Here is a 19,018-nt window from a genome sequence, read left to right on the forward strand (position 1 = left end):
ACAATGTACAAAGTCCATTTCTGCAGGAATCATGTATCAGATCCAGTTGTTGCCGTTATGTGATTTGTACTTGTATGTAATACTAGTGTAGTAACCACACTAAGTTGCAGTGATCTATGATAACAGTATCAGAGCAACTGGTTAATACTAGAAGATCGGCAATGATGGGCGAAAACTAGCTTTCATGTGTCATTCATCTTGAAGTTCTACATTACCCGTGGTAGCTTCCATATACCACAGAATAGTGCGCCAGGTCTATCGACAATTAGAATTCTATAAAATGTAAGTTATAATGCATTTAATATTCGTAACCAATTTGCTCATATAAAATGGAAATTTGACATATAAATATTATTGGAAAAAATTATATTTTTTCCAATTTGAATTTGTTGGGTATTACAGGCATTGTAGCATTTTCTGAACATTCCCATTCCAACTAGAGTATATCAGAGATGTATATAACCCTCATTCACATTTTAAAACCAGTAAATGCTTTACTAACTGTATAAAATAGAAGGTGTGGGTTGCGTAACGAATTGATAGTACATGGACAACTATACACCAACAATTTGTCATCGTATACATTTAACTCAACCATTGACATGCGTGGTGTTAGGAACAATGGAACCTGTTTATATGGTCTAACCCCGGCCGCCTAAAATAAGGTGGGGTTTGTCCAGGAGGAAGATGCTATGCGGGTGGTGTGTATCTGCTTGGAAAGAATGTACCGGTCTTCGTGTCATTTTCTCCCTTTCGAAGATTTGATTTTATGATTTGCATATTTTCTTTCTTCGATTTTGTTGCAATTCAGAACTATACAATGCATGACAAAATGGATACTAGCACAGCTTCCAGGCTGAATATGTAAGTGTTATAAAGGATTCCATCTCTGCTGTTTATTTTAAACAATGTTGTGCGGAAAAATCATTACCCTAACATGGATATGGAGGTATCACAGGAAAAAAAACTAAAAGAAAATCACACAATTTTTGTGCACAATTAGGCAAATGGCATGATCTTAAAACAATAGAGAAGAGTGGTGTTTCATGTGAATAGTTGTCGGCCTACGTAAATATTTACGTACATGCACTTTTTTTTTGGGGGGGGGGCGCGGAGGAGGGCCACTGAAATATCCAGAAAACTTTGGTCAATTATTTGATTGTTTGTGTTGTAGGCTAGCTAAAAAAATACAGACAACAATAATCATTGGTTTTGTTAGAGTTAGGTCCTGGTTGTGCCCCTTTTGTTCATATTGGGTTAAGGTGTACGGAAAATATATATAAATATATATATATATATATACATATATATATATATATATGTATATATATATACATATATATATATGTATATATGTATATATATTCTCAGAATATGACGCAATTCCTACAACTAAATTTTTAACTAACTTTTGCCTTTTATATAATTATGCAGCACACATGTACAATGCGCAAAGATGGCCAGATTTTCTGTACAGGATGGCTGTATCATCTTTGACATGGACGTTCTGGATAAGGGTCTTTTGGCTGTGGCTGGATACAAGCAATGCACACGCAATACCTTCATCGACCTGTTTAACTTAGATATAGAAACAAATTCTCACGAAAAAGCCTTATTAAAGGAATCGAAGCCATATTATTCAAAGGAGTTTACCTCTTTGGGTGCAAATCACCGGTGTTTTTGCTTTCTGACTGATGTTTCGTTTGTGACATGTTGCAAAGATAAAATAGAAACATACAGTACAGAAATTAACAATGGTGGTCTGGTGAAAGAACAATATTTTGAAGGTGAAGCTTTGAGTATGGCATTGAGAGATGGGAGTGTTTATGTTGGTTTATCAAGATCAAGTGATGTGATTGTCTTTGATTTAGACTTGAATCAAGTTAAGAGGATCGTGGTTGCTGGGTTTAGTAGCTTAGAGTGTCCTTGGGACATACTAGCTAGGAATGACACGTTGTTCGTGTGTACATTTTGGTCATGGAGAATTGTTGTATATGATAGCAAGAGCAGTGGGTTTTGGCAGCTCCCTGATAGTAAAGATAGTATAGCACATGACTGCACTACGCCAAGTAACCAGCATTATGCAGCTTGTAGTATAGCATTCAGTGTACAGAATAGCTTACTATTTATATTACGGGTTGGCTCTGGTAACAGTTTTGTTGAGATCTATCTTTTCCCTAGTGATCTTTATACTCGCGACGAGGGTGAAATAGCTCCCTTTGGCTATACTTTCTGTGCTGCATTCAATGTTCCCGTTGATTCCATTAGAATCAGGTTCAACGAAACCGTCAATAGTTTGTTTGTGGTGACTCAGAAGAGTGGAGAGGTGTTTGAATATGACATAGTAAGTATCAACGAATATAGGCCAGAAACCACGTGAACGTAAATTTTTGCGTTTATATCATGATGAAAAACTATCGTCAAACCAGATATAAGTCAATGAAAAATCATAACTACAGTGCAGTAGTGTACAGCACTATACAACCGCAAAGTTGTATACCCTTTCCTTGTACCTTACAAACCAATTGACTCATTTACAGACAACTTTAAAACTTTGTAATGTGACATCATTGCTCACCAACAGTAAAATTTAAGTAGACTACGTGACAAACTTATATTACAAATTGTTAAACTGTGATTATGGTCTAGTCAGTTCCATATAGAAAAATCATTTAAATGGGAGGCACTTTTTATAATTCTGTGGCGAAGACACCCAAAGAACGGTGAAAATCAAATTGTCCTGAAAAGAGCATGAAAGTAACATATGTTATCACCATATTTTTGACAATTGAGTAATTGTAATTAAGTAGACTACGTGACAAACTTATATTACAAATTGTTAAACTGTGATTATGGTCTAGTCAGTTCCATATAGAAAAATCATTTAAATGGGAGGCACTTTTTATAATTCTGTGGCGAAGACACCCAAAGAACGGTGAAAATCAAATTGTCCTGAAAAGAGCATGAAAGTAACATATGTTATCACCATATTTTTGACAATTGAGTAATTGTGTAGGCCTACATCCGTGCCCTACCGTTAAGACATACTACGGCGTAAGCATCAATTATCATCATTCTCTAGTCTATGTTCTTCGGTCCTTTTAGATCGGAAAATGTGCATCAATTCATTGTTTTGGTAGCTATAAATACACACTTATATTTACAAACTTGATTTATTATTCAATGCAAAAAAGTGCAAAATTTTAACTACAACACAGTTACAAAACTGGATGCCCTCGTCCCTTGTTTATTTAGTCAAACAGTTTAATTCGCATTTCCTTCTTGCATTTCGGTAAACATTGTCGACTCAGACAGTAAGGAATATCACATAATGAATCATCGATAGGACCAACAGTTAGGTATAGCCTTCATTTTTATATATTTTACCCTGTTAAGAAATTAATAATTGTTCACAAAATGGTTTTAAAATGGGGGAAATGGGTACAAAGATGATTTGTCTGTTGGGCCATTTTTTTTTTCAAGTAAGCAGTAGATAGCTTTATTCTAACTTAAGTTTTGCATGCAGAAAGGATGCGTCTTGGATTTGAAATTTGACTTTTCAACTAAATTACTGATGGGGTGGGCTGTAGGCGGTGGGTTCCAAAGTGAAGCTTATTAGTCGACTCGTTCAAAGACGCATGCTTCTTGACCAAACAAACTTGTTGCACTTATCAACAATCATTTAACACGTTAATATTCAAGTTCTTTATGTTTTTATTTATACAGTACGAGATAACTAAGGATTTTAATCCAGACTTAGAGTACAAGATTAAAGATCACGCAGTGGAGTTTTTTGCGTTGTCACAACTGTACTCTGTAAATAATAAGGAACAAATAACATACCAGAATAGCAGACATAAAATATTTGGTTTCTAGACAATATTGCTAAGCCAGCCCAGCATAAACCATTTACAAGCATCCTATGGTTAAATTGTTGTTTCGAAATTGGTGTAAAGATTTTTTTCGTAGCCGATAAAAGAGCTAAACGTTATGCCTAAATCTTTACTCTGCAGTTAGCTTCATAGCTAGCACTGTATGTGCTAGTAAATGTATTGTAGATATAGTTAGGTAATTAAGCAGGAAAACACGACAGCATTAAATAAAATAACATAGACCATAAACATTGTGGTCAGATACAATTAGTATTATATCATATATATATAGTAATTAGTGGTCAGATATAATTAGCCGTCAGGTGAAGCTTTTTGCTATCCGAAATCATTTTAAGAACGAAGAGATTTGTACACAACTTCAAATACCAATTCCATATTGTGGTAATCAAGCTACATTTTTCTTAGGGAAGGATGTTCGAGAGTATTCCAGACGTGAACTATCAGGCACAATTTCCAGGAGAGACTTTACCTGCGCCCTCTCATGGTTTATACGTAAGTACATAAAGGGAGAATATTGATATCATTTCGGCTTTACCTGATAGTGAAATACTGCATTAATATTAGAGTTCTGAAAAAGCAAACATGAAAATTGATTTCGTGATTCTACAAGGTAAGCAATGATCAATTCCTTTCACTAACGTTTAGTCACACAAACGTTGTGTGATTTATAGTTTTGAGTGAATACTGTTGTATAATCTGTAGAAAGAAAATACTTCTTCGTGAGAGACCCCTCAAAAGTAATACCGAAGAATGGAGAACAACCAAATGAAAAGAGTTCTGGATAACACAACCGGGGAAAACTCTGCTTAAGTTTACCTCGTATAATATAGCGGATCACTACTACAGCACAGACAGACCGTCACTAGTGTCCTATTTAACATGTATTTTCTACTAAACTGATAATGCGAAAATCCTACCGACTTTACATTCTTTGATGCAGACGTTAGCTACTAATAAACAGTCTTATATACTGTCTCTGTGGATGGGCAACCTTTAAGAAGTTGTATGATTGTTGATGTTTCAGCATTTCATTGTAAGGCATATCACTGTGACCCTTCCGTCTTATCTTTGCGCGGATTGTGAAAATTGTTTACCATAGTGGTGTGTGTGTGCTAGACTAGTTAGTCCAGACACAGTGCTATACTCTCATCTAAAGGGCACTAGTTTCTCAAAGTGGCATAGTTCGGGTGTCCCATTAATTTTGGTATATGTAAGCGTAGTTTCACCGGAAGGACTATAGCATATTATGATACAGTATAATTCGTCACGTGTATTCTTTGTTTCTATCTTCCTCCCTTTTTAATATTTATGCAGTATAAAATGATACAACATGAAATGAGACTTCACTTTGTGAGTAATAAGGAATGAATAACCTTTCAGAATTGCAAGCATAACACATGTAGTTTCTAGACAATATTACCAAGCCGGCCCAGCATAAACCATTTACAAGCATGCTATGGTTAAATTGTTGTTTCGAAAGTGGTGTTAAGTTATCTTTCGTAGCCGGTAATAGAGCTAAATGTTATGCCAAAATGTTTACCCTTCAGTTAGTTTCATAGCTAGCACTGTATGTGCTAGTAGATGTATTGTAGATATAGTGAGGTAATTAAACAGGAATAAACGACAGCATTACATAAAATAACATAGACCATAAACATTGTGGTCAGATACAATAAGTTTTATATCATATCATTTAGATATTTATTAGTGGTCAGATACAATTAGTCGTGAGGTGTAGCTCTTTGCTATCTGACATCATTTTAAGAACTGAAAGACTTGTACACAAATATCAAATACCAATTCCACATTGTGGTAATCAAGCTTTTATTTTTTATTTAGGGAAGGATGCTCGAAGGTATTCAAGAAGTACACTATCAGGAAAAAAATCAGGAAAAGTCCTTATCTGCGCCCTCTCATGATCACTACGTAAGTAAATAAAGGGAGAATATTGATATAATTTCGTGTTTACCTGATAGTAAATACTACATTACTATTAGAGGGCTGAATAAGCATTCATGAAAAAGTTGCTTTCGTGATTCTACAAGGTAAGCAATGGTCAATTCCGTTCACAAACGTTAAGCCACGCAAACGTTGTTCGAATTACAGGTAACCAGTTCAGAGTTAGTTTGTTGTACAATCTGTATAAAGAAATACTTCATCGTAAGAAACCTCTAAGAAGTTATACCACCGAATAGAAACCAAAGAAATGAACAGAACTCTGGATAACACAACCGGAGCAAACGCTGCTTAAGTTTCTCTTAGATATTATAGCGGATTAATACTACAGCACAGAACAGTCCGGATCTGTCACGAAGGATAAAACAGGAAGCATCTGTTCTTGTCATTAAACAGAAACAAGCTTATTAGGAAACTGGCAAAATGCACGTGAGATTATCGAATCTCTTGCCCAAAATTACAACGAGTGAAACAAAGCATGCGTATTGGCTCATAAACAATACCATTTCACTACAGCATGAGCCAACAATTTTAAGTGGTGTGGCCTTTTCTCTCTAACGTTCCCTTAAAACGCCATACAAAATATTTAAATTGTGTGAAATATTACGTATTAGCTAGAAATGTATGATTTAAAAGTTATCAGTGATTCTTACATGAAACGAAACCACTTTATAAATAGAGATAGTGGTCAGATTGCGAGTACTGTAGGCAGTATTGTTTATATAGTCTAACAGTTTAAATTCGGATTTCCTTCTTGTATTTTGGTAAACATTGTTGGTTCGGACAGGAAGGAATATCACATAATTAATCATCGATAGGACCAACGTTTAGGTAGAGCCGTCATTTTTATATATTTTACCCTGTTAAGAAATGAATAACTGTGCACAAAATGGTTTAAAAATGGGGACAAGGGGCCGTACTTAGATGATTTGTCTATTGGGCCATTTTGTTTTAAAGTAATCAGTTGATAGCGTTATACGAGCTTACGTTTTGCATGCAGAAAGGATGCGTCTTGGATTTGAATTTTGACGTATCAACCAGATTACTTATGGGGTGGGCTGTAGGCGATGGGTTTCAAAGTATACTCTCTTTTAAAGGGCACTATTTTCACAAAGTGGCATAGTTCGGGTGTCTTTCTGACATTTCTATTCCATTTTGGTATATATAAGCCTAGTTTCATCGGAAGGAGTGTGTAGTATATAATGATACAATATAATTCGTCACGTGTATTCTTTGTTTCTATCATCCTTTATTTTTGAGAAATGAATACTTTGGCACAACTATGAACCACTAGCATGCTACACTTTAGTAATCCATCTATTCATCTTAATATTTATGTAGTATAAAATGATACAAAATTAAATTGCAAGCATAAAATATGTAGTTTGAAGACAATATTACCAAGCCAGCCCAGCATAAACGATTTACAAGCATCCTATGGTTAAATTGTTGTTTCGAAAGTGGTGTTAAGTTATTTTTGGTAGCCGGTAAAAGAGCTAAATAAATGTAATGCCTAAATTCTCACTCTGCAGTTAGTTTCATAGCTAGCACTGTATGTGCTAGTAGATGTATTGTAGATATAGTGAGGTAATTAAACAGGAATAAACGACAGCATTACATAAAATAACATAGACCATAAACATTGTGGTCAGATACAATAAGTTTTATATCATATCATATAGATGTTTATTAGTGGTCAGATACAATTAGTCGTGAGGTGTAGCTTTTTGCTATCTGACATCATTTTAAGAACTGAAAGACTTGTACACAAATATCAAATACCAATTCCACATTGTGGTAATCAAGCTTTTATTTCTTATTTAGAGAAGGATGCTCGAGGGTATTCAAGACGTACACTATCAGGCAAACATTCAGGAAAAGGCTTTATCTGCGCCCTCTCATGATCACTACGTAAGTAAATAAAGGGAAAAAATTGATATAATTGCGTGTTTACCTGATAGTGAATACTGCATTACTATTAGAGGGCTGAATAAGCATTCATGAAAAAGTTGCTTTCGTGATTCTACAAGGTAAGCAATGGTCAATTCCGTTCACAAACGTTAAGCCACACAAACGTTGTTCGAATTACAGGTAACTAGTTCAGAGTGAGTATTGTTGTACAATCTGTATAAAGAAAATACTTCATCGTAAGAAACCTCTTAGAAGTAATACCACAGAATGGAGAACAATTATTTGAAAAGAACCCTGGATAACACAACCGGAACAAATGCTGCTTAAGTTTCTCTTAGATATTATAGCGGATTACTGCTACAGCACAGAACAGTCCAAAACTAGTGTCCTGCTTAACACTTACTTTCTACCAAACTGCTAATGCAAAAGTCATACCTGACTTTATATTCTTTGATGCAGAAGTTAGCTACTTAGACTCTTATATACTGTATTTGTGGATGGACAACCTTAAAAGTTGTATGACTGTTGATGTTGTTGCCATTTCATTATACGTAATCTGAATATGACGCTTCCGTCTTGACCTTGCGCGGATTTTGATAATTGTTTTACCATAGTGGTGTGTATGTAAGACTAGTTAGCCTAGACACATTAACTAATAAAGCCTCTTCTGAAGGGCAAGTATGTCTCATAGAATAGTTCGGGTGTCTCTCCGACATCCCCCCCCCCCCCCCCAGTTTGGTGTATGTAAGCCTGGTTTGATCGGTAGGAATATAACATATAACGATAGAATTTAGTGCGCCACGTATATTCTTTGTTTCTATCTTTCAATATTTCAATCATAAGGTCCCGAGTTCGAGTCACTCCAAGATTCATGAATGTCGCCCAGTTACAGAGTTGTTGACAATTCATAATCATGAACGTTCAAATATAAATCTAAGAGACTGACTTTGGTCAGCTTGCGGCTTTGATAAGCCAGTAAGGCTTCTTTGCGAGTTCCTGCTCCCAGGAGGATATAAATACATACATACATCTTCCTGTTCCTTTTCCTGTTCCTTTTCCTCTATTTTTGAGTAATGAATAATTTGGCACAACTATAAACTACTACCATGCTATACTTTAGTAATCCAAACATTCATCTTAATATTTGTGCAGTATGCAACGATACAGGATTCAATCACCAAGATGCGAGTGAAGACTTTATCATGTATGTTACAGTCGTACCATGCAAGTTAAACAAGTAGCAATGTGTTATCATGTTTAGGTTCTACCAAATACTACTGTAAACGTAAAATAGTGAAAATGGTCTGTCAGCAGTCAGTTAGACTTTAAGTTATAATTGCAAATATTTACGATAGAATCCGTTTCTTCTTTTAAGGAAGGTAAACATTAGTACGGCGATGTTTTAGAAAGTTCCTTTCACCAATGTTTTTAACATCAAAATGTTGCAGTAAAATTCCAATTACCTGTAGCCACACTTGTTATATAAACAGTGGTGCATTGTGTTGGCCTGTACCTTGATTTATCGCCATGCTGAGCCTACGAAATTAAACACAAAGTCAAGGTATCTATGTATATATTACAAAACAGAATTGATTAAGTAGGAACAGTATATATTTCTTTGTAGGACGGAGAAGAGAATGTAATGAAACAACGTAGGTTATGAATGTAAGGTTACTTCATATTGTGTGCGGTCTAATTCATTTGCTGGTTACAAGGTGAACATTTTGTCACAATGAAATGGACTTGATTTATACTGATTTGATTTTCTTCATAGGGAATCAATAGTACAAAAAAAGGATGGAAGCTGGGATGGGTAGCATGTTCTGATACAATGAATGAATTTCAAAGTGGGGTTAAAATACCAAACTATGATTGCTATTTTGGTGTCTACTGTTGTAGTTAAGAAGTCTTAATAGGTGAGCAATATTGTATACACACGTAACTTGGAAGGATTTCTAATACGTCAGGATGGGTGGTCATCTCTTTGTCAGTTTTACTGCACATATATGCTTTGAAAGGGCTGAACACGACTGAAAATAATATTAAAATTAATGGAATAAGCTGAATTGTTGATAAATACGAATAATATATAAATTCCATTTACACATAAGGATAGAGCAGTCTTTACAGTCATTTGTAACAACATGTATCTATGGATGTCATGGACTATCACGTTTCTTCTTTTAAATGTGTAATTCGAACATACAAACATGTGATATTTATAAAATACCTAATACCTAGTTGTTTTATTAACAGGCGACACCAACGTCTATCGATGAAGAAGAATCATTTCACGAAGAAACTGAAACTTCGGATGCACCAGTTCTAAAAGGTATTGTCATAGAGAAATATTTTGCAGTTTACTAGGTTTTTGTTAGCAATCTCTGAGTCAGTTCCTCAACTATGTATTCAGACTCGAATTATTAGGAGTCAAGCCAGAATGTATCCATGTTTTCTTTTTTTCCCTTAAAATTCCCGAGTACGGGAAGTGTTTCGGAAAAGAAATTGCCTTAGACGCGGTGCGTATGAATTGTTACGCTCAGAAGGTTTAATGTCGTGTCAAAAAAACAAACATTTACACTCGAAAAATATTTTTCTACCGTTATAACCTTTTAGAATGTGTTATATATAAATGACAGACTTTTTATCTAACACAATATATTTCTTTCTTTTTGCCTGTGCAATTTGAATTATTGTTGGCATTGACAACACTTTTTCTGCTGAAATGCGATATGTTGATCGCTTGGGTCACAAAACAAGCGGGAACTGTCGGAAATCAAACAAATGGCGAATGCCATGGGTGACAATTAAATCGATTTTTAAAATAAAAATATTTTGAAATAAATGTTTTCAAGCATTTCGTGCTGCTTCTGTCGAAAAGAGCGTACTGCAAACGTAAACGTAAGTAATCAAGCATATCTCTTCCTTTACCTGCATTATAGATACCCCTACAATTTAAAGATGAATATTTTAATTAACTTGCCATTTAAACATTGCATTCTATCAACTACTGTATTCAATAATGACTTATCTTGGTTTCAAGGATAATCACAAAGCTATTTAAAGAATGAAACGCCACACAAAACAAACAAAAATATATCCAGATTTTCAATTAATCGGTCAGCATTTTAGTAGTGTCATCCTTGTTAACTATGAGAGATGCCGGTACTGGACAGGTATGAAAGATGCTTGCTGACGTATTTCCGGAAGTTTTTGTCTTGAAAACCTGCGGACATCCCTAACGTTAGTGAAGACGTCACTGATTATAGAAATATTTGCCTCTCGATACAATTTACCTGTAAATTTCTTTAATGCAGCCATTAAATAATTTTCTCTATAATTGAATTGAGACATTTGACGTGAACTCGGCGAAGTTCCTTTCCTGTGCTAGGTGCTCCTCCCGGATTCTCTCAAATTGTTACTAAAAAACAGACCAACGATATGAACAACTAAAGAGATGATGTTTACGTGAATGTAGTGTCTTTAGTTGATACGTCCACGGTAAAAGAATGTGTTAAACATATTTTTTTTACTTAAAGACCGGAAGACATTAATTGGAGCTATGTTGCAAGAGCTGTTAAGATTGATGTCCTTGATGTTTTGCAGATCAATGCACAACCGTTTCTCTTGTAGAGAAACTGATGATAACAACGGAAGGCGGGCGGATCGAGATTCCAAATACGGGTGTCATCCTAGAAATACCTCCTGCTGCCCTAGAAAGAGAACAGCTTATTGAAATAAGAATTATTCCAACTAATTTCCAGAAAGAGGAAGCTCTACCATTTGCTAGGAACTCATCAGTGGTAGTTGAGCTCCTACCAAGTAATCTCAAGTTACTAAAATCAGCAAAACTGATATTACCTCACTGTTTGGTTCTCAAAAAAGACTGTGAATGGAAAGCAACAGTGTACACCAGTCACCATGAAGAAGGTATGTAGTACTTTATTTTATTACTTAAAGTCTTTTCGATGAAGCCGATAAACATTCACATGGCCATGGTTGCACATAAAGATTTCTACACAGCTAGGTAATTTATTTTTTAAAGTTTTGTTTTCATGTTATTTTTGTTCAAGATAATAACTTTTGAAAACTTCTTTGATACAAAAAGCCATTAAGCAACTGTTGAAAAATTGCAATAATTCTCTTGTATCCGTAAACGCTGTTTTTTTTTATTCAACATGGAGCGCAGAAGAAACTTAATGATTCATAAATTTGACAAACATACAACATAAGACAATGGACGAAACATAAATCACTTTACGTGAATAATATGCATGCATGTTTCCCACGCGTATCATGATTTTGTTGCATTTTTCGTATGTTGTGCTCACTAATTTGCTTCACTCACAGTTTCCAAATGTTGACTATAAGTGAAGTGTTTCATTGTAACTTCATATACTGTTTTAATTTTTGTTTGTTTCTAAGACACCCAGCCACTCTGGGAAGAGGATAGACATACTGTATCTGAACTATACGAGGAACATTGTGTGATTTGGCTTCAAAGTTTTTCCTGGAAGAAAATTGAAGTGGGTGATAAAATCGTAGAGGCCAAGACTTTGCAATTCTTTGCTGCTCGACGTCCGTCTTCCTCTGATACAGATGTGTATATAGACGTGGGCTACTACTGGGACTCACCAGGATGCCAACAGGTGAGGCAGTTATTAAACTGACTAATTTAGTTCACATTTCCTGCTTGAACCTCTATATCTAATAGCGCCTTTGCTCTTTCCCTCCTAGAAAATCACATTGCATGAACATCGTACATCGTTTTACAAGAATGGACACTTACCATTGAAAATTTTGTTTGTCAACGTATCCTCCTCTATGTGGACATGCGATCAAGATGAAGTAAACCCAAAGGTATGATGACACGAGGGGAATATTAACACATATTTATACTGATATAAAAGGTGTTTGGGGAGAAAAAGTGCAAATCACATCAGACCATCTGACTACCGTCTAATTTATCTCGACTTGTCGAAAAGCGAGGGTGAGTGGCAAATAGTTTGTGGTTATATGATGTTAAATATGTGGTTATATGACTATTTATCTCAAGTCAACTAATAAAACACCTGATGTGATGGTTCTGTGACATACTTAATAAGAGTTAAACATTCCATAAATTACATATTTAAGGGAATATTTAATGGTCAAAAATATTAGCAATGGATGATCATAAGCAAACAATTAGATTTATTCAACAGGTGGTGAGTCCATTAATTCTACTTCGTCAATACTTCACGCTACTTCAAGATCAACAGTGTACTACTTTTAGCGTATTTTAGTCCCGTTGCTGTTTTATCCGCAACCACAGTTTGACGTATTTTCGTTCCACTTCCCTATAAGTCAGTCATAATTTATCGTTTCATTACCAAAACGTCTCACTGGTTGTCAAGGCTTGAGTCCAAAAGAGTACATATGTAGGTGTTTCAGATGAAGGTAAGTACACAAAGTAGCTTAGTGCAGAAAGATATCATTAAAATGAAACTGCTGACAGGCAACTTTCAAAACTCCAAAAGATCTCTTCCGTTTCTGGTATTTATTGTCTTACTTAAGAGTTCTTTATCATATATACCAACCAAGAGATACTTAAAACAAGCCTTGTAAATGTTGATGTTGCATTTCCCCTCTCCATATCAAGGGTAACTGTCACTGTGTGCGAGAGTGAGAGACAACACTCACCGACGGATAAAGCCTGGAGTAGTACAAAATGCCTGTATGAAGCATTTAAGCTATAACTGTAGAAACTTTACGGTTGACATATTATGAAAATACTAACTGGATTACCTATGTTCCATGGTTTTTAGACTGCCAAAATACTGGAAGAATACTATTTCTGCAAAAAGTTCTTCCTATCCGGAACTTTTTTTTAATGTCTTTAACTAGCCTCCCGGTATTCACAATACATGGAACTACCAAGAAGATACTTTGCATTTTTGTTTTTAAATTTCCAATTGCATTTATCAAAATGTTAGGCGGTTGCAGTACTAGTCTTAGTATACCTTTATGATTTTTCTGCATCTTTTATTTTATTTTATCCTTAGGAAATAACATTTAATCGGGTTCTTACTTCCGAAGCAGATTTCTGCACATTTTTATTAAGAAGGCAAGTTACATCGGAGGCTAGAGGATGTTCATGCGAATTCAGAGTTGGACAAGGATCTGATCTTGTAGATTTAAAATTTGAACTCGAGGTTTGACTTAATCATCACTTTTTTACTTCAATTGATATCAACAAAAGTACAGTTTTGTAGTAGTGGTGAGAGTGAGACGTAAGCTTGGTTGTTTTAAACTTGCTATAATAAAATAAATACCACATTTCATATTTAGCGATAGCGATGTAGTGATTCAGTAGATCATACAAATCAGCTATTGAATTTTATTAGGATGATTTATATATATATATATGTATACTTTATAGTAATCCATAGGGACGCAATCATACCGCTAAAGCATTAGTCTTTGCTGTCATTAAAACGCAAACAATATCATGGTTTAAGAAGAACTTCACTTGATGTATATGCACCATCCATCTATAACTTGAACAAACAGGTGCCAGGCAATTCCAGTTCATTGAATATCGACAACTTAGTAACAGAAAAGAAGACTAGTATTGGACGCCTAATCGGTTCGACTTCAACCCTTGACTTTGTTGTTATTGAATCAGTCTTACAGGTAACATGTTTACAGTCTTATATATCATATTATGTTACAGTATACCATTAGTTACCACTGTGGATTCCTTAGATATGATGGTTTAGCCTTTACCTTTAATTTGAGATCTGTATAACTTCAAAGTAGATCCTACCGAAGTATGTATCGCTCGCTAACTTTACCCTTCTTCTGAATATCGACGAATGCAACGAAGATTTATTTGGCATGTATTTGTCTCAACGAACTACAACAGTCCTATTTATCCGTTACTAACCAGCCTTGTAATTCTTCACTTGGATTTGGCATTTTTTATTCTGTGAATTACTCAATAGCTCGTGGTGCCACTTGTTTCTTGACAATGGCGAGTCTTTTGTCATTCTGTATCCATTGTTTTACCTTATGTGTGATATCGAATTATAAGTATACCTTGAATTATTATTGAGTGGTAATTATCAATATTTTGAACTCCACTTTGAATCAAAACACTGTCTTCGGCATGACAGTTTGAATGAATACAAATTACGTTACGAACAATTAAAATTTAAAAAGTAAGGTAGCAAAGACGTATAAGAAATATGGTATAGATGCGTTACAAAGATCAGTTTTGTTCAAGCGCTGGTATAAATATTTTTAATTCATCAGGTATGAACCATTCTTGTAAGTACAATTTTGCAACAAAAGTCCTATTTTTTAGGTTCTGGCTAGAAAGATTGAGGATTGGAAGGAAATAGGCAGAAAACTTTTACTAAAAGAAGCAGAACTGCAGACAATCGAAGTAGAAAATAAGAAGAATGTGGAAGCAGTTTATAAGATGTTACTCAAGTGGAAACGAAAAAATGGAAAAGATGCCTCATACAGGGTACTAGGAGAGGCCTTGAAAGAAGCTGATCGAAAGGACCTACAAGATGATTTGTACGATCAAGGTGAATATTTCATGAAATCAAAGAAGTGAACAAAATTCTTGAAATGCTCATGAGGAATGACTTGCAGAGCTTTACGTGTTGCATTTCATCTGAGTTCAATTGCTCGATGCAATCGTATTACAAGTTCATTACCAATTAGTTTATTAACGACAAGCTTTATTTCAATGTCAAAACATTTGACACTTCAAAATGGTTGTTATGTGTTCAATGTGAAGTGCCTGAGTAAAGAAATTGTCAGGGCAAGAGTCAGAATCATAACTGTACTTACTCTATTAATTTTCTTCCTTTGTGTAAGAAGAATTATTGCATTAGTTTGAGTACTTGTAAGGTTTGGTAGCACTATTGGCTTTGGTGAAATTGCATATCAAACGTTATATTGCATAAAAATAGCTTATCAAAGAAATGTTAATATTTTTGTCACGTTTAGCTAATTGAAAAGTAAATTTCGTTATTCGTACATCTTTATCCATGTGTTTCATTTGTATGAATTGTTTCGTTTTACTTAATACTTTTGTCAATCTTTAGTTTGTTACAGGGTCAGCGAGGTTTGACACATCAGATCCACCTACTATCAACACTATCAACTGGTAAGAGACGTTTAAGTCATGCATTTGCTTTGGTATAAGACAAAGAGCAACTAAATGTTATCTTAAACTAAAGATAGTGTCATATGATTATTTTCAAAGAATCAAGACTAAACAATTCGTGAGGTATATCTCTACTTTGTTTCATATACATTTCAGTTAATAAATATTTTGTTTTCATTTAACGTATTTATTTCAAAATTGAAAGTGTACTATCATGATTAGAAAAGGGTATTATTTTGGCTTAGTTAGATTCTACATGACCCCTTCGTTCGATTCAGCCAGTGTTGTGTTTTACAGCGGTTATGTTGAATTTAATATTCTATTACTGTTACAAAGGGGAAAATGGAAATACAAATTAAAACTGCAGGTCCTTAATGATAACACAATGTGTCGGTTGACCAGGTAAATAGTATTTATAAATTTAGATTCGATCATTTGGGAAGATTTGAAAAATAATATATTCTTGCTTGCCTTTTTGTTTAATCTTTCACATACGTTTATTTTTTACGTTCTTATACAAATCAGAACAACAAGTTAATCAGCTTTGAATTAGCAAAAGGATTTATTTTAATTCCTTCGTTTTTTTTTTATTTACACAGTATGAAGATAAATCGGAGTTGGGCACCTGTGAGCTACCATTAAAGATTGTAACCTCCTAGGTAATAGTATGTAATACCATTGGAGATTAAAAGTACAAGAGCATTTTATTACTGTCCTAGTGAAGAAAACCTTATTAAATGCATATATCCCAGAAGAGCTATACTAAGGTTAAAGTGATTGCAAATACTTTCAATTTATTGCATTACGTCAACGTTTCATATATCTATGTAAAGTCAAAGAAAGGATCATAACCGAAATATTACACATACCACATATTTAGGTCAATTATTCAGTTTTGAATCGAGTTGTTCTCAAACGTTAACATATCCTAGAGTTATCAAATATATAAAATAAACAACAACAAAACATGTGACTAGGTATGAAAATATTAAAATAGGTTTCACGAAGGAGTTTCAATTTCTCTCAGTTGAAATTTCGTACATGAAATTATAAATTCCATCTTAAAGATATGGGAAGCTATACTTTTGAGACACATAATAAGGACATGTTGTTTTATTGGAAACAGAACTGCAAAAATACCACACAAAGAAAGTGAAACAAAGAAACAATAAAGTTCATAACGGAGAGATAATAACCAACACAAACTGTTCTATTTTTAACAATGTTATAATCCATTTTTCGCCTAGCTGTTTGTAATATTTTACAAAGAATTGATCAAATGCACAGAACGAAACTTGTATATTTGAATTTTAACAAATTTAAATTTCTGTTCAGTTATAATGACTGTAAAAGGTTTCGACAAAATTCATGCCATAGCTTCCCAATTTCAAATTATGGACCTTAACAAGAACACTTAAAATACAAAGGGTTGAGGGTCAACCCCTTACAGAATCCCCAAATCAAAAGTGTTGTACATATATACTTCATAACACAATAAAAAAATTGTTGTCAAATCCATAAAGGATCAGCACAGCAAAAACAAACCCAGGTAACAATCAGTAATATTTATTAATTTGTTTATGTGTATTTAGGCTCTTTCTTAAAGTTAATACTTTTTATTAAGACTTAATATTTCAAAGAATCAAAGTTCAATTATATGATATTATATATAAAGATATATATATATATATAAAGATAAATATATCAAGATATACACACGCACATATATATATATATATATATATATATATATATATATAATCATTGTTTTATAGTGTGTGTTATATATAAGTAAAGATTCATGTAAATAATAAATCAATTTGAAAACTGTCAATTTCACAGGTAAAGAGTTGAAAAGAGGTTTTGCATAAACATGCAAAATATTTACATCCTTTGCACTGTAATCTATATTTATATATAAATAATGCTGACATAATAAATAGTATGCTTTTATGTGTTGAAGAACCATTGAACATACGCTTCTGAAAAATGTACAAGCATACTTTTTGATTGTTTTTGTTATTGTGCAAATCATTTCCTTTTGTTTACACAAGTATAAGACATTTCTAAAAGAGAGAAATATTCCACACAGTATAGTTGGAAACAACAGCTTTTCAATAACACATCGTTCCTTGTAATCTGATTTGACTGGCTAAACCCTCTAGTCTGCCAGGGAGAAAATCACAGTAATGAATCTGTGATGTAATCACGACAAATGCGACTTTAAGTAGTTTACTTTTGTATTATAATATTTTAGCTGAGTTGTCCTTGTTTTTGGGTGGTTTGTAATCTATATTATTATCCTCTGTGGACAACTGAATGAAATATTATAAAGAATAACAAAATGTCAATTGATGTGATGACATCTTTCAGCCTACTGTTGCCAGATGCATTCACACACAATCATCAAATTTGAAAACTTCATATCTTCACCATACAAAATGCTAAGCGAGAATGAGGGTTTTGACTCTTAAATAAAAATACATGCTTGCTTTGTTTAACAACCAACTTCAGTAAGTGGAATAACAACAAATACACCACCGTTTCATAATTTTGCTTATTTATTGAAATGGAAAGCAGAAGAAGACATAAAAGACAAACTGAATTCCCTGCGAGCAACTCAACTTTTAAACTCCAGAGTGATAAGTCCTAAGTGATAAAGCCTTTCATTGGCGAAAGATAAAATATATACGGTATGCCATATGTATCAAAAATGTCCAAAACAATATAAGCATGTCCAAAATAATGTAAGAATGTCCAAATTTATAAATAAAGATGTCGAAACCAATATAAGTATGTCAAAAATAATGTGAGCATGTCCAAAATAATTAAAGAGTGTCGAAAAGTATATGAACATGTCGAATGTAACTGCTAATTTCATATTTGTATTGAATAATTTGGCTTGGGAATTCACGCCATTTGGTGCAAAAATGTCCAGAACAATATGAGCTGTCCAAAATAATATAAGCATGTCCCAATTTATATAAACATGTCAAAACTAATGTAGGTATGTCCAACACGAAATGAGCATGTCCAAAAATATTATTAGTACCGTACCGTTGGTGAGTTTGTAAAAGGCTGTTTGGCGATTATG

At 34.0% G+C, this 19,018-nt stretch overlaps 1 protein-coding gene across 6 annotated transcripts; it reads left to right on the forward strand.

Moving 5' to 3' along the window:
• The first annotated feature begins 26 nt into the window (after nucleotides 1-26).
• LOC139976161 (netrin receptor UNC5A-like) lies at nucleotides 27-17,660 on the forward strand. Of its 6 annotated transcripts, none has more exons than XM_071984637.1 (15): nucleotides 27-282; nucleotides 812-864; nucleotides 1,435-2,344; nucleotides 4,299-4,385; nucleotides 5,733-5,819; nucleotides 7,674-7,760; nucleotides 10,017-10,092; nucleotides 11,367-11,690; nucleotides 12,186-12,409; nucleotides 12,498-12,620; nucleotides 13,805-13,954; nucleotides 14,313-14,435; nucleotides 15,109-15,337; nucleotides 15,863-15,924; nucleotides 16,524-17,660. In XM_071984637.1, exons 2-14 carry the CDS (start codon nucleotides 821-823, stop codon nucleotides 15,886-15,888), a joined length of 2,490 nt encoding a protein of 829 aa, XP_071840738.1. In that variant the 5' UTR covers nucleotides 27-282; nucleotides 812-820; the 3' UTR covers nucleotides 15,889-15,924; nucleotides 16,524-17,660. The 6 variants fall into 6 exon arrangements, with proteins under 6 accessions (XP_071840738.1, XP_071840739.1, XP_071840740.1 ...); XM_071984638.1 differs by having other exon boundaries at nucleotides 11,394-11,690; XM_071984639.1 differs by lacking the exon at nucleotides 7,674-7,760.
• Nucleotides 17,661-19,018: the final 1,358 nt, after the last annotated feature.

The sequence above is a fragment of the Apostichopus japonicus genome, chromosome 11 (genome assembly GCF_037975245.1).
Source record: "Apostichopus japonicus isolate 1M-3 chromosome 11, ASM3797524v1, whole genome shotgun sequence".
Taxonomy (NCBI): domain Eukaryota; kingdom Metazoa; phylum Echinodermata; class Holothuroidea; order Aspidochirotida; family Stichopodidae; genus Apostichopus; species Apostichopus japonicus.

What these genes read in the sequence shown, in the direction of transcription:
- LOC139976161 (XM_071984637.1), top strand. Translation starts at nt 821, where the DNA reads ATGCATGACAAAATGGATACTAGCACAGCTTCCAGGCTGAATAT. An exon ending in ACAGCTTCCAGGCTGAATAT is followed by an intron (nt 865 to 1,434) that starts GTAAGTGTTATA and finishes ATAATTATGCAG; the next exon opens with CACACATGTACAATGCGCAA. An exon ending in AGATGATTTGTACGATCAAG is followed by an intron (nt 15,338 to 15,862) that starts GTGAATATTTCA and finishes GTCAATCTTTAG; the next exon opens with TTTGTTACAGGGTCAGCGAG.